The 16,354-nt window shown below is 40.3% G+C and overlaps 2 protein-coding genes across 3 annotated transcripts in view; one reads left to right on the plus strand and one right to left on the minus strand.

The window, feature by feature from the left end:
* Window positions 1–9,113, minus strand: part of mms19 (MMS19 homolog, cytosolic iron-sulfur assembly component) — a 71,388-nt gene extending 62,275 nt beyond the window's left edge. For both annotated transcript variants that reach the window (XM_072239005.1, XM_072239004.1), the window contains exons 1-2: window positions 8,862–9,113; window positions 8,218–8,374 (exon numbers count right to left, since the gene is read on the minus strand). In XM_072239005.1, the coding sequence (XP_072095106.1) occupies window positions 8,218–8,302 (85 nt within the window). In that variant the 5' untranslated portion in view covers window positions 8,303–8,374; window positions 8,862–9,113. The remainder of the gene's footprint in view (window positions 1–8,217; window positions 8,375–8,861) is intronic.
* Window positions 9,114–9,339: 226 nt separating this feature from the next.
* ubtd1b (ubiquitin domain containing 1b) overlaps window positions 9,340–16,354 on the plus strand; it is a 108,037-nt gene continuing 101,022 nt past the window's right edge. The window contains exon 1 of the mRNA XM_072239008.1: window positions 9,340–9,881. Coding sequence (XP_072095109.1) covers window positions 9,794–9,881 — 88 coding nt within the window. The 5' untranslated portion in view covers window positions 9,340–9,793. The remainder of the gene's footprint in view (window positions 9,882–16,354) is intronic.

The raw sequence follows: 16,354 nt of genomic DNA on the forward strand, positions 1-16,354 counted from the left end.
GCAAGTTCTTAATATAATTGATCACTCAACATCTAAGTGAAAATAAGCCACAACTATTGGTCACGTTTTTTATGTTACATCTGCAATGTTTGTGGATGAACAGACTTGCCACCCACAACACTACAATGCACTTTGATTGCCTGTGGAAGTCCACATAGATATAATTATGTACAATGTTCATGAGAGATAAACAACTAGAATCTTTGAACTACGGCATTCAAATAAAAATTCATGCCACTATACACCATTCTGCCATTAGTGGTACTTGAAACTTGCCTCTGAGGTTGAGAGTGCACCACATTAGCATGGGCAATTTGCATTCTAAACAAATACTACAAGCAGAGATCAAGGAAGCCTCAAGATTATGTAACAATCTGCCTCACTTAGGATAGCAGATCACACTCATTGTGACAAAAAAGTGGAAAGTTCTCTGCATTATCTATTTCAGATTCATTTATTTATAACACATAGTGAAATGTGTTACTTGTGTTAACAACCAACACAACCTACGGATGTGCTGGGGGCAGACTGCAAGTGTCGCCATGCGTTCCAGCATCAACACAGCATGCTCACAATGTTCAGCAGAACAGCACAAGCAGCAACAACAAACCTCTTTCCCACCCTACCACCCACTCAGACATATGCAGGCCACCACCAGTCAGGACTCCCCTTCCATCACTACCGCGAGAAAGAATGAAAAGTCACAGATTCAATACCTACACCCACCTAGTCTCCACATAAACAGCATGTGTTCCTCAAAACAGAGGGCCTGGAAAGGGGGAAATCCTTCTAAAATCAATCTAAATAAGTAGTACTGCACCCAAACTATGTTGAGCCAAAAAGAAAACTGCCAATGCAATGCCAAATTTGGGAAAGGGTTCATGAAGCAATCTTTTAAATATATGTTTCTTATAAGGAATGCTAATCCACAAGTAGGTTGGAAAGTTTGCTGGGACAAGGCAAGAATGTTTGGTGGACAGGAAAGGGCAACCTGTCTACTGAAAAATAAATCAAGAATATTTGAATCTTGTTTCATAGTCACAGGAAAGGAGACCCTAATCCAGGATTTCTCAACCGGGGTTCCCTGGAACCCTCGGATTCCACTGGAGTTTGTTAGAGGTTTCACAAAAGATCATGATTTAAAAAAACATTGCTTTTTGAACTTGGCAAATTGCACAATGCTAATGATGCTACCGGTGGTGGGCGGTGACCAAGCAGCCCCTTTAGCAATCTCACTAGAGACCTCTCAGCCTGGTTTGGCAATGCACAGTAGAACTGTGTTTACTTTGTTGAGTCCATTCCCAGTTTTTGACGTGAGATAGGGGAGGCCGTTGATAATAGGTGAGCACTGTATTGCCTGGAGGGGAGGACAGTAAGCTGATAAGGAGCATGAAGTGCATTTTCCAAGCATTAATTGGACTTCCCAACTTTGGCTGTGATGTCTGCCTCTCCCTCCCGAATTACCTTCCCCAACTTCCCTTTATGCATCACTGATGGAATTACGGGAGTGAACAAATTCTACTGGTCTGGTGTAGTAGAAAATTGGAGGGAAAATTTCATTCTAAAGACGAAATTTTTTTACTCGCTGTGACTCAGCTGCTGGCCTGCCGCTTTGCTGTTGTTGTAAACGCTGTAAAGGGTGGATTGTGTAGGTTAGAAGTGAATTGTATAATGAAGGTTTTGTATTTTTTGCAGTTTTCTCATTTAGTTATTTATTATGTGGTTCTTATTATGCAACAACGGACACAAAAAGCCCATCTGTACAATGAAAGCTACTTATTAATGGGGTTTACATGGACTAGTGATCCAAGTTGTCCTATTCCATTGTACCTAGATTGCGGCAAACAACTTACAAATGTGGTAATGGCTCCAGCACAATTGAAAAGACACTTAACTACAAATCACAGCCATGTGACATGTAAAAGTGCTGATTATTTTAAATGGTTATTCGAATCTCAAAGCAGAGTAAAACTAGGTTCAGGAAGCAAGTTATTTAGTAGCAGTAACCTAGACAAGGAAAAGTCACACAGTTGATGAGAACCTAATGATGCCAGCATGTAAAATTATAGTGGGTAAAAGGCTAGGACATGATGCAGTACGAGAAATTGAAGAGGTTTCACTCTCAAACAGTACGATAAGTCGATGTGTTATGTCACATGATGCTGAAGATGTTTAGTGTGATAAACTGAAAAAACAACAGTTTCTCTATCCAAGTTGATAAGTCAACAGCTTCTCCGATAAATGTTACGTTGTAACATTTGTAAAATTTGTAAATGATGGTAAAATTCAAGAAAACATTTCCTGTTGCAAAGAGCTGCCCAAAACAAGCAAAGGTCAACATATATTTAACATTTTGTCTTCATAACTGGAAACAAAAGATCTGTCTTGGAGGAACTGTGTTGCATCTGTACAGATAGTGCCCCATCAATGGTTGGCTCCAGGACAGGTTTCATTTCTCTTGTAAAACAAAATTCTGACGTTGTCAAAACACACTGCTTTAACATTGTCAATAACATTTCATGTTGCAAAAAGCATTAATTAAAATCAATTTACAATCTTTATTTAAAGTAAATCTACTAAGTCAATGTTTAGAAAAGCTAAATCCTATTTTGGCTTAAGCCAATTATTTAACAGAAATTTATTATGTTTGCCTTATGAGTTTTTAAAATTTATGAAAAGGAAAGAGATTAATTTCAAGAAAGTAAGATAAGCTTAACTACCTTTTCAGGAAAGGTTGGGTAAAAGTTCATTCTCTACTCAAAAGAGCATTGACAATTATTTTTGGGTTATTATACCTACCACTTACTGATCATGCCAACGTACTGTGAGCTGCAGATATTATTTATTTATTTATTTATTTATACGGGGGTTCCCTAAGACCTGAAAATTATTTCAAGGGTTCCTCCAGAGTAAAAAGGTTGAGAAAGGCTGCCTTAATCTAATCAGAAACTTAAACAGATTTAATATCACTGGCATATGTCATGAAATCTGTTGACTTTGCAGAAGCAGTACAATGCAATACATAATAATACAAAAACTGTGCATTACAGTGTATGTATGCCACCTTTTTTGAGGCATTGCTGGTTGAAGATGTCCTGGATACTACAGAGGCTAGTGTTCATGATGGCAGAGACTTAAGTTTACAACTCTGCATCTTATTTTGATCCTGTGCCGTACCCCCCCACCCTCTCCCCAACACCAGACAGTGATACCGTCAGTCAGAATGCTCTCCGTGGTACAGCTGCAGAAATCTGTGAGTGCTTTTGGTGACATACCAATTCTCCACAAACTTGAAATGAAATTTAGCCATTGTCGTGCTTTCATTGTAGCTGCATTGATATGTTGGCTCCTCAGAGATACTGATACCCAAGAACTTGAAATTGCTCACTCTTTTCACTTCTGATCCCTCTACGAAGACTGGTGTGTTTCCTCGTCTTACCCTTTTTGAAGTCCACAATCAGTCTTATTGATGTTGAGTGAAAGGTTGTTGCTGTGACACCACTCAACTAGCTGACCTATCTCAGTTGTGCAGGCCCTCTTGTCACCATCTGGAGTTCTGTCAACAATTGTCAGCAGATTTAGAGATGGTATTTGAGCTGTGCCTAGCCAAACAGTCATGGGTGTAGAGAGAGTAGAGCAGTGGGCAAAGCACACATCGCCAAGGTGTGCCAGTATTGATTGTTAGTGAGGTGGAAATGTTATTTCCAATGTGCAGAGGCTGTGGTCTTCCAGTTAGGAAGTTCAGGAACCAGTTGCAAAGGGAAGCCCAGGTTCTGGAGCTTTCTCCATCAGAATTGTATGAATGATCGTGTTAAACGCTAAGCTGTAACCAAAAAACAGCATTCTGACTTGGGTATTTGTATTGTCGAGGCGATCCAAGGCTGTGTGAAGAGCCAATGAGATCATGTTCCCCAGTAGATCTACTGTGGCAATTGGCAAATTCCAGTGTATCCATGTCCCTGCTGAGACGAGTTAATTCTAGCCTTAACCAACTCAAAACAATTTATCACTGCAGATATGAGTGATATTGGACAATAGTCATTAAGGCAGCTCACCCTCCTCTTGGGCACTTTTATAATTGTTGCCTTTTTGAAGCAGTTGGGAACTTCCAACTGTAGGAATGAAGAATTGAAAATGTCTTTGAACACACCCACCAGTTGGTTGGCACAGGTTTTTAAGAGCCCTCCACAGGGGCATGTATTGGCTCTGTAGCCTGCAGTCAACGAACTAAATTGAACTGAAATGAACATTCTTAGATTGTTTCAAGAACTCAACGGTTTGATGTTTAATATTCTGTGTGTTATTCGCTCGTTCTATTGCCATTTGCATGATTTGTTCTTCTCCTTTACACGCTGGGTGTCTGATGTTTTCTTTGAATGGGTTCCATGGTGTTTCTGTTTTGTGGCTGTCTGCGGGAATACGAATCTCAGAGTTGTATACTGCATACATACTTTGATCATTAATACATTTTGACTTTAATGTAATAGAAAATGAGTTGGAATTGCCTTGAAGCTGTTAAAAGTGCTATGTCAATTTATTCTTCCTTTCCTATTCAGGAAGGAAGTGGGTTTGTAGCAAAATTTACATCTTTGAACAAGGCATATTTGATCAAAGTGAACTGAAATCATGGCCAATTCAATACTCACAGCCAACGTTCCCTCTAATTTTTTTTTTAAAACAGCTGAATGGACCAACCTTTGCTCTGAGCAGAAAATTTATTTTATACATGCTGAAAACTGCACATCAATTTAAAAGATATTTTTACTATGTACGTACTATGACATTTAGAATGAAAATTGAAAAATCAAATATTTTTAATTTTCTTTATTAATTGAAGGGTATAATGAAAATCTTTCACATTTTTTCTCATCTGTCTTTATTGCAGCAGCGGGGCAACAAAGGCTATGTGCACAGGAGCATTTCAGTTACCAGGTGGTCATATACCTGTACAGCTCGGAGGAAACAGTGCTCATACCTATAACATGGAGCCTGTAATCAGAAAATATACATTTATATAAAGTACTGGTATATCTAACCAACTTAACTTTATTTAATGCTCTCAGCTTATATCATCAAGCTCTAGGGCTTTTTTTTTTAAAACAACATATTAGGATTTACTGCACAAACTGCATTTTCATAGTAAACTATAATTTGTTTATCATTGTTTGGTGGGATGAAAAAAGTGTGACTTATTTAACGACAGTGGGAGAAAATTCTCATCTTCATTTATGAATCCCACTGAAGTTCATCGCTAAGCCTTTCTATCTGCTGTTTCTCCAGCTCTCTGCAGTGCTCTGTCTTTCGACTTGATATTGGGTATGAGGCCTAATAGCATTTACTGTTGTAAAAGAAAAGAAATGACCGTGGAATAGTTATCTTCAGTCAGTCGAAACAGTACAAGATATTAATTCAGAAGCAGACCAGTCAACTCGCATACTCATGGACAAGTGGTTTTCTGCATGTCCAATTATTTATGGCGAGAGCAACTGAAATATGATTCCCAGTAAATGTCATACCTTCTACAAAAAAGCATCTCTTCCAAATCACTGCTCCAGTGTAAGAGAATTTCCCACAGAACGTACACCAGACTGTGATTGTTTGTATTGGAACAAAAGAAGCCAAAAAAGATTAGCGTTATTTGCCACATGTACATCGAAACATACCATGAAATGAGTCGTGTGTCATAAAATTTTGAGGGGACTAGGCAGAGTTAACAGAAAGGACCTATGTCTAAAGAGATCAGGTTAGTAAGTGGAAGATATAAATGCAAGTAGTTATATAGCAAACATCAAGTCAACTTCAGTATGTTTAGTATGTTCAGTATGGTTAGGTACAGACACATTGTAGATTGTGTTTTGGACACAATATCAAAAAGACACTGTACTTTCAGTGTTTAGGACTCACTACCTGAAAGGGCAAAGGAGTGAGAAATTCCCATCCCATTTAAAAAAAAATGAATAAATGAAGAGCCTTAATTTACACTTGCATGTTGCCTTTAAAGTACACTGGTCCATTTTGTTTTGTGAAAAGTGAATTATTTTTCCACATACATCACCTGTCATGCTTTCACTTACTGACCCATATTGTCTACCATCACTTTCCAGCCTTCTCTATACACAGTACTACCAAATAAAATTCAACTGATGAAATACAGGAATTAAAAATAAATGCATATTAGTTATAAAGTGCAGAAGAAAGTCAACTGATAGTCAAAAAGTTTCTAGAGTTCTAAGAGACAATTATGCAAATAACACTACCTGTCATCTTTGAAAATTGTACAGATTATGGAAAAGTTCCTACAGATTGGAAAACGTCTCAATCAAGAAGTTAGAGTCCAGTTATCCTGACATAAGCAGCAGGAAATGAAATTGAGATTGTGATAACATGACTCTTAGAAAACACCAGTGTTTTAGTCCCTTACCCAACCAAGAGAGTACGACTGAAAGGGCGAGCAACAAAGTTCAACCAGGCTGATCAGGCTGGAAATATCAAGATAATCATATGAGGAATAGGTCAACTTGACCTCTACTAAACAGAGGTAAGAATAACAAGAGATCTCATTCAGACATAATATTTTAACAGGCCTAACAAGTTCAATATTTCCTCTTGTTTTATGAGAAAATGGATGGCTGTTCTAGTGCTAGTGGGCCAGTGAAATGATAAGAAATTTCTTCTTGCATAGTGTGGCAAGCCTGTGTACTTTTCTACTATTGAAGGCTCTGGAGTCCAAATTGTTAACACATTGGTCTAGACACATAATGCATAAAGTGTTATAAGAAAAGTTAATAATTTATATGATAGAGGATCAAACATTTTGAAGGGCCTGAATGACTTATTCATGACTTATCCCCAGCACTATCTGCTTTAATAAGCAGGAGGCCAAGCAGCCCTTTGAGTCTCATCCACTGTTTGTTAAGATACTGGCTGGTGATCTACCTCAGCATCATCTGAACTACTATCTCCAGAACCCTTGTTCCTTCAGTGACCAAAAACCCTATTGCGTAAAGAATTCTAAAATTTAACACTCTAAGTAAGAAATTTTTCATCACAGTCTGAAACAATATATCCATTATTTTAGAAGTATGACCCCTTCCCCCGTTATGAACTCCCTAGTTGCTCAAAGATCTTCCAATACAAGCCCAGTCGACTCAATCCCTCCTCCTGTAGCAAATGTACTATCTGTGAAACCACTAGAGTGAAAAACACCTATTCAAAACCATCTGCAAGAGTCCAAATGTAGTTTCACCAAGCCCTGCACAAATGCACTAAGACTTCTATACTCTTCTTGGAAAAAAAACTAACATAAAGTTTATACAATTGTTTGCTCCATCTTCGCGCTGACCTTCAGTAAGTATTGTATTCAATAATGGCGGGGTAGTTATGTACAATATACCCAAACGTGCTCTGTGAGTCATCACTTAGCCAAATACTCCACATTTCTGTTTGGCAGATTAATATAAAGCAAGGCAAAACATTCTTGAAAAGTGCCAAGGCCACAATAACAGCAACTTTCACCTAAAGTTTACCCTAAAATCCTCGGCTGGACTTATACCAAATACAAGCTTATTTTTTTTTTATTCCAGCCCTCACTATCAAAATGGATAATGGACCACCCAGCAAAAGGGCTATGGTCATTGTATTTATCATATTGATTGAGCGGATAGAACACTCGATAATTATTTAACAAATACAAATTTAAATTCCATCCCAGCAAGAGTAAATAAAACTGATTAAAATTCTGATCATAAAAATTACTGATGACTGTAAAAGGGACCTCAGTGAGCTGAATGAGTCAGGGGAAAGAAATCTGCCGTCCATGCTCAGTCTATAACGGACTTCAGAGGCAAGAATCAAAAGGTCGATGCCAGATTAAAGAGTAATTAGCAATGGTCAAGAAGTGTAGCCCAATCAAAGCCATCCTTGTACCCCATATAATGGAAACAAGATCCGAGTTGCCTCGGAGGGTTTTAGTCCAAAGGAGCAGCTGATATGGAACACCTCAATCCATTTGCCGAGAGTTAAAGGGTGAGGCTAAGGGAGACATCAGTGACCCACGGCACAGTCTGTTCCGGGGGCGGGTGGGGGAAGGAGATACCAGCAGCCGTTACCAAGGAGACAGGGCCGAGGATAAATGGCCTTTCTTCGTGCACCAGCTCCCCACCGCCGGCAATCTCTAAGCAAGGAATACACCGTCGCTGCTACATTCCAACACCCTACCTGTTGCCAAGTCCTTCGCCGGCCCATCGTGTTGCCCGATCACAAACTCTTCCACCAAACCCACCACGCTGAAGTCGGCCGCCATCTTCAAAAGTCCCTCCGCCTCCTGCGTGCGCAGGCGCAGGCAAACCACGCAGGTCACGTGGTAAGGATGGAGCTGAAGTGACGAGGGTGCGTTTAAGTCTGTTTAGTACTCTTTTATAATTTTCTTTCAGACAACAAAAAAGATATCTCGACAAATTAGTCTTTTTTATTTAAAAATAGTATTTTTCCACAAGTGATTGTCATAAGATAAGACAGGCGCAAGGATAGCCTTGAGCATTGAATGGTCCTTCAGGACAATCTATCTACCTGGTTATGGCCTTACATCTTGTTATCTACCCGCAGTTTACTTTCTCTATAACTGTCACACTTTATTCTGCTTTTCATTATTGTTTTACTTTATACTCAATGCACTGTTTCTCCTCACCTACCCAACGCCACTTTCTTTCTCCCTCGGCCCTATCTAATTCCTTCTTCTTCAGCCTTTTACCCCTATTATCTCCCAGCTTCTTACTTCACCCCACCCCCACTTCCTTCCTACCACCCCCTCACCGGGTCTCCCCATATCACCTACCAAGTTGTGCTCCTCCTCTGGCACTTACCTTCTTGTTCTGGCCACTGCCCCTTTGCCTTCCAGTCCTCAACCCGAAACCTCGATTGTTTATTTCCCTCCGTGGATGCTGTCTGACTTGCTGAGCTCCTCCAGTGTCCTGTCTGTGTTCAGACAACACACAATGCTAGAGGAACTCTGTAAGTCGGGCAATTCGTGTTTGATGGATTTCCACCGCCTCTCGTGAAAATGAATTGACCTGTACGGCCGCAAAATAGAGTTATTCAGTGCACGTGACCATAACAAACTCATTTACTAAGTTAGCACTCTCGGAATTCCCACCCGGGCAACGAGGAGCGTCCTGTTGCTATGGAAACGGAGGCGGGACCGCTCTCGAGGAAAGCTCCGCCCCACCTCGGCCGCGCGCACCCGCGGCTGTCTCTGTGAAGGTGTGATGACGTCGAGGAGGCGGGGCTACCCAGAATGCCGCGTGCGGGGTGAGCCCGGCGCAGGCGCTATACGGTGGGTGCTGAGGGACGGCGGTGTCGCTCAGGTGCCAGGTGGAGGCAGGTTGTTGAGTGAGTCTACCAGGGGCACCACCTCCTCCTCTGAGACCGAGTGGGGGAAACTGTTGGCTGGGGACTGCTCTCTCGAAGTCGGGGGGGGGACGAAAACAGTAGCTAATGGATGAAAGTGAAGCTGTTTGACTCGCAGTTGCTCACTGGCAGGTTAGGGGGCAAGTGGTTGCCCCTCGTTACGGCAGGTCCTGCAGGGAGGGGCTCTCCGCCACCCCTGGGACACCTTACCTCAGGTGAAGTGGGAACCGACGGTGGTGCCGCGACTTCTCTGGGAGTTGAGTTTTGCAGGGGGTGTTTTTCGATCCAGTCAATGAAGGGCGGGTGGACTTGCAGCGAGTTTCTGCCGAAGTTCGGGCGCTTTGCGGGGACCGGGTGAGACGCCCCGGGGGGCTCAAGGGCGTCATTGATGGGAGGCTGCGTGGGGACCCAACGCCGGCAGCAGCAACAACAACATCACCGCTCAGGGAGACGGAGTGGCAACGGTAGAAAGACAGGTAAGGCGGCAAAGAAAAGAGCAGCCTTGTAAAATTATTGTAGCGGGGCAGGGCATGCTGCTTTGCAGATTAAACCTTCGTTCTCCGCCCGTCTCCTCATTATTTCTCATTCAGTACATCGATTTGCTCTAATTACGTGCCCTTACCTTCGCCAGTGTCTCTGAGCTTTGTTTAGTCTAAGGTTAGTTATAGTTGTATTTACTCGGTTTAAATTATACCTTATCGATTAAAATAAGTTATTTACTGTCTGTTTTTGTGAATTATGTCTTTAATGATGTTTCTTAAAACAGTAGCTAGAAGTACAGTGTTATATTTTTGTGCCGATATTTCGGGTTTGTAATTTCCTTGGTGGGTATGTGAGGTTTCATTGTAGCTATTCTAATAGGTGAGGTGAATTTAAGTGAAATATATTGCATAATTGTACTTGAGATATTTAGTTTCTTGACCTTTTGGGTGTAAATAAAATTATTATTAAGGGCTCTATGGCTCCTTTGAAGCCTATTTGGATTTCAGGTGGGCATAGCGACATGTTAATCTTGTCATAGCAGGAAGTAAATTATCAGAATGTTTTTATGTCTTGTCTGCATTCAGTCTTTGTTACTTTGCCCTCTGTTAAGCAAGAAATTCCCAGAACTGTTTCCTGGTGGGCAAATAGTTTTGAAAAGCCTTAGTGACTATTCTATTTAAGTGACTGACAGTCGCTGGGGTGTAATAGTCCATTTGCAATGGTAATTGCCTTTTCACGCTGTTTTCTAGAGTAATGCGATCAGATCAAGTATTGTACATATCAGGAATCTTCATACTAATGTTTTCATCACTTTCCTCAGCCTGTGAAATGTTTCATTCAATGGAGCAATAATATTAGCTTTATTGTATTTGTCAATTCAGATTTAGTTGTTCAAAGTTGGTGTTTAATGCAACTGATTACTTTTATGCATGGCTTATCATGGTCTCTTAAAGCTTAGGTTAAGTGCAGCTTTTACGGTAATTATTTCTTAGATTTACTTGATAGAGAAACTTACTCTTTATATTATATTCGATAGTTTACTGTGAAATATGAATCAAGCTTAAAATAATTACAATAATCACATGTCAGGATGCACTTCAATACAGAACTGACCATAAGAACGCTTGAATAACTATTTTTGCATTTGAGACAAGCTGTCATTCTCCATCCCTAACATGCAAACATACAAATAGTTCTCGAATCACCGGTTCAAATCAAAAAAGAAACACAATAGAATCAATGAAAAACTGCACACAACAAGATGGGCAAAGAACCAATATGCAAAAGACAGCAAGCTGTGCAATACTAAAAGGGGGGAAATCAAACAAATAATAAGCAATAAGTATCAAAAACATTAGATGAAAACTTCTTGAAAATGAGTGCATTGGTTGTGGGAACAGTTCAGTGGTGGGGCAAATTAAGTTATCCCCTCTGTTTGAGAGGTAATAAGTGTTCGTGAACTTAGTGGTGTGGGTCTAGCTGCTCATAGAAAATTCATGTTCCTTGGAACAATTCTACTTATGTCGCTTCATACAATAATTGTGTCACTTCACTGCTGTTATTCCGGAGTGCATAGGCCAAGTGGGAGTTGAGGTTATTGCATTTTCTTCCTTTAAAGTACAGTAAAGCAAGTGAGTTTTTACAACAGTCAGTAGTTTCATGGTTACAATTACTCCAGATAAATGAAAAATCCAGATTTAACTGATTTCTATTCCGAGATGCCATAATGAAATTTAAAGTTGTGTATTGAATTATTAGGTTTAGACTTTGTACTATTAATCCGCAATTGTTATCACATCACCACACTCTTCTACTCTATTCATGCACTGAATTTTCACCCGTACTGAACAAAGGCTCTATGGTGGTTAACTATTCTGTCCCCATTTAGCAATTAACTCTAAATGTCTGTGTTTCTGGATACTTGCAGTGGGATTCACATGTATGACAATGACAGTCATAGAACAAGTCTAGTGCATGCCAACCTGGTCTTCTGCCTTGTCCCATCTGCCTGCACCTAGAACATAGCTCTCTCATCCATGTACTTGTCCAAACTTTTCAAATGTTACAACTGAACTTGCATCTACCACTTCTGTTGGCAGCTCATTCCACACCCTCACCATTCTCTAAGTGAAGAAGTTCCCTCTCAGGTTCCTGTTAAGTATTTCACCTTTCACCCTTAATCTCTGACCTCTAATTCTATTCTCAACCAACCTGAGGAGAAGAGGTCTGGAAGCATTTTCCATATCTATAACAAGCATAATTTGGTATACCTCTATATGATCTCTGCATATTCTTCTATGGGTTGTGGGATGAACATGCATCTCTACCAAAGGAGGTGTAATGCATTTCATCTCTCCACGAGGCTGCAGGTCACTGTTGGGCAAGGTGTAGTACCTGCTTAGTTCCGTGAAGCCACGGGAGCAGGTGGATGGTTATATGAGCAGCTGTTATGCAGCCAGTGTTGCCAATGAGACAATCTCTGAAGTGTATTGATGATGGCTGGGGTCACCTGTCTAATAAGACATTGCCCATAAGAAGGCAATGCAAACCACTGCAGTCGAAAAATTTGCCAAGAGCAATCATGACCGTAATTACCCATGTCATGCGATGCAGCACATAGTGATTGAATTATTCTCCGACACTCCAGTGAATAAAATCCTAGCCTATTCAACCTTTCTCTCCAACTCGGGGACCAAGACTAAAGTGCTAAAATTGTTCTTTATGAACCTCCTACCCGCAGTGCCACTTTTTGGATCTGTATTCCCAGGTCCCTTTGTTCTAGGATACACCTCAGTACCCTACCGTGTTTGTACGTGTGGTTAATTCTGTTCTTTCATGATTGTTGCAGAATGCTGCATTTGTACCGCAATGTAAAGAATAGATGAACAGCTGAGATTTTTATAAATAATCCATTCGCACTGTTATTTCACTGCATATAATTCTAAATATGCAAGCCATAGGCAGAGCCTCATCAATTATAGTTGAGAGATGTTATGATTGTATAGCTCAGCCTTGAAGATAATACAGGCAAATGTTTTTTTTAAAGTGTAGGCTAGGCTATATTTATATGTGGATAAGCAGACTTGGTAATAATCTGTTCACTGATGACAATTTTATAATATTTTATTGAAATCAACAATGCACATTGCCAAAATTTTTAGTTTAAATTTATAGTTAAACTAGTTCGCTGTTGATTTACATAAGAGATCTATTATATGCCTCGTAAAGCTCATTCTGTTTTCTGTGGCTCTGTCTCTGTTTTCTCATTCTCTCCCATAACTTCTCCACATTGTCACTTTCTTTAAATATTTAATAGTTTCAAAAATGGAATGGGAATGTTTCAGGAGTTGCACAGCATTTTCATTGCTGTCTACTTAGAAAGAATATTAATATTAATCTCCTAATCAGGTGCTTAGAACAGTGCGTTGAAAACCAATTGGATTATGTCAGTGCCATTTTTAACGTACTTAGTTACTATCAGACCTGGCGGCAAATAAATAGTAACTGTGTGATAACTTGGGTTTGTGATTCTCAAAGGTTAAGGAAATTAGATGAGCAGTTAATAAATGCCTGAACTGGGTAAGGAGGAATATTATAGATCAAGGAATGGCTACAAAGTGAAATTGAATTTTTTTGTTTATTTATATTCCACTGGGGAATCTGGAGATCCAAAGTCTGCTGGAGGCTCAGAGGAAGCCTCTCCTGATTTGGAGGACCGTGTGTGTGTGTGTGTGTGTGTGTGTGTGGTAGGGAGGGAGGGAGGGAGGGGTAGCAGGAAGGAAAGGGACTTATTTTGCTGTTTTGTGCTTTTGTTGCTTGTTTACTGAGCATTTTGGGCATACGATATTGACATCGGAATGTGCGACGACACTTGCAGCCTGACCCTCAGCACGTGTTTGCACAATGCATTTCACTATATGTTTCAATATATATTTGATATATAAATGAATCTGGAGCTGACCTCAGTCTTCCTTGTAGTTTTGACTGTATTTGGACTCAACTAGTCTAATTGTTAATTTCAATATTGTTCCTTTCCAAGCTATTACCAATTTTAAAAAAAGATAATAACCCAATCTTGCAGACAGTAAGAAGAACTTGAAATTGCAGAGTCATCCACTGGTGCTTTTATTTTGAGAAGTATAATTTGCACGTACAAAACCTGTTACATTTTCCTTAATCATTGGCAGGAATAATGATTAGCGCCAACACGATCAGTGCTGTGTGATTACTGTTTGTGCAAACAGTTGACCAGGATTTAACTGACTGCTTGTTACAGGACACCTCAGCCACTTGCAAGTTGAACTGACAAAACTGTCTGTGTGGCCCTGGCATAGATGGCAAGTGCTCTATGGACAAGTTCAAGCTACGCCCATCATTGAGTATGTCCTGCTGATCTTCAAGCTGCAAGCATTGTCACAATACTGCCTTCCCACACTACACAAGGCCAATATTACAGCATGAAATAAAATTGCATTGTTTCTTTCACCATCCCAGTACCATTTTATTTAAAGGACTAACAATTATTATATTTTAAAGTCTTTGATCAGTATTATCATCATGCAATTGCAGGACTATTTTACTTCTGTAGAATATTTACAAATAGTTATTAAAATTGTTGGTGACTTGAATCTTTGATAGTATCTGGTAATTTGATTTCTCCTTATATAAAGGCTGGAAACTTAATCTTCCATCAAAACTATCATCCACTTTCGGCTGACTTGTTGACTTTACCTCAAGGGGCACCCACTTTATCAAGGTTGGTCTTGACAGAGGTTTGGTAGTATAGAAATTATGATGGACATTTGGATTTGAGAGTGGAGAGCAACCTGTTGTGTTTCCTCACAATGTGCACCTCCTTGGAATTTGTTGAAATCGTCACTTAATGTCCTGGTGTTATAGAACATAGAACAGCACAACAAAGGACCTGTTGACCCACATTATTTGCACTGAAGACATGCCAAGTTAAATTAAATCACTTTTAACGTGACATGATCAATATCCCTTCATTCTTACACATTCATGTCTATCTTACACCCTCCTGTACCCACTATCATCACTGCCTACCACTCAGTGTAAAATATTTGCCCTGCATGTCTACTTTGTTTTCCCACTCTCACCTTAAATATATTTAAGGTCCCACACAGGAGATTAGTGTGCAAACTTAAAGCACACGGTATTGGGGGTATGGTATTGATGTGGATAGAGAATTGGTTGGCAGACAGGAAGCAAAGAGCGGGAATAAACAGTTCCTTTTCAGAATGGCAGGCGGTGACTAGTTGGGTACCGCAAAGCTCAGTGCTGGGACCCCAGTTGTTTACAATATCTATTAATGATTTAGACGAGGGAATTAAATGCAGCATCTCCAAGTTTGCGGATGACACGAAGCTGGGTGGCAGTGTTAGCTGTGAGGAGGATGCAGGGTGACTTGGATGAGTGGGCAAATTCATGGCAGGTGCAATTTATCGTGGATAAATGTGAGGTTATCCACTTTGGTGGCAAGAACAGGAAAGCAGATTATTATCTGAATGGTGGCTGATTAGGAAAAGGAGAGGTGCAATGAGACCTGTGTGTCATTGTACACCAGTCATTGAAAGTGGGCATGCAGGTACAGCAGGCAGTGAAAAAGGCAAATGATATGTTGGCATACACAGCAAAAGAATTCGAGTACAGGAGCAGGGAGGTTCTACTGCAGTTATACAAGGCCTTGGTGAGACCACACCTGGAGTATTGTGTGCAGTTTTGGTCCCCTAATCTGAGGAAAGACATTCTTGCCATAGAGGGAGTACAAAGAAGGTTCACCAGATTGATTTCTGGGATGGCAGGACTGTCATATGAAGAAAGACTGGATCGACTAGGCTTACACTCGCTGGAATTTAGAAGATTGAGGGGGGATCTTATTGAAACGTATAAAATTCTAAAGGGATTGGACAGACTAGATGCAGGAAGATTGTTTCCGATGTTGGGGAAGTCCAGAACGAGGGGTCACAGTTTAAGGATAAAGGGGAAGCCTTTTAGGACCGAGATGAGGAAAAACTTCTTCACACAGAGAGTGGTGAGTCCATGGAATTTTCTGCCACAGGAAACAGTTGAGGCCAGTTCATTGGCTATATTTAAGAGGGAGTTAGATATGGCCCTTGTGGTAAAGGGATCGGGGGTATGGAGAGAAGGTAGGTACAGAGTTCTGAGTTGGATGATCAGCCATGATCATACTGAATGGCGATGCAGGCTCGAAGGGCCGAATGGCCTACTCCTGCACCTATTTTCTATGTTTCTATGTTTATCTGGTACTTGGCATTTCTACCCTGGGAGCCAGATTTGGTCTGTCATACCCTATGATACCTTTTATAAACTATCAGGACAGTTTAAGTGCTTCGTTGAAGTACAAGTACTCAGAAGTATTTAAGATGGAGTTAGTTTCCTTTTCATTAATTACAAATTACAGTAATTGTTTGAAGTCTCTACCAAA

This window comes from Mobula birostris, chromosome 21 (assembly GCF_030028105.1).
Source record: "Mobula birostris isolate sMobBir1 chromosome 21, sMobBir1.hap1, whole genome shotgun sequence".
NCBI lineage: Eukaryota > Metazoa > Chordata > Chondrichthyes > Myliobatiformes > Myliobatidae > Mobula > Mobula birostris.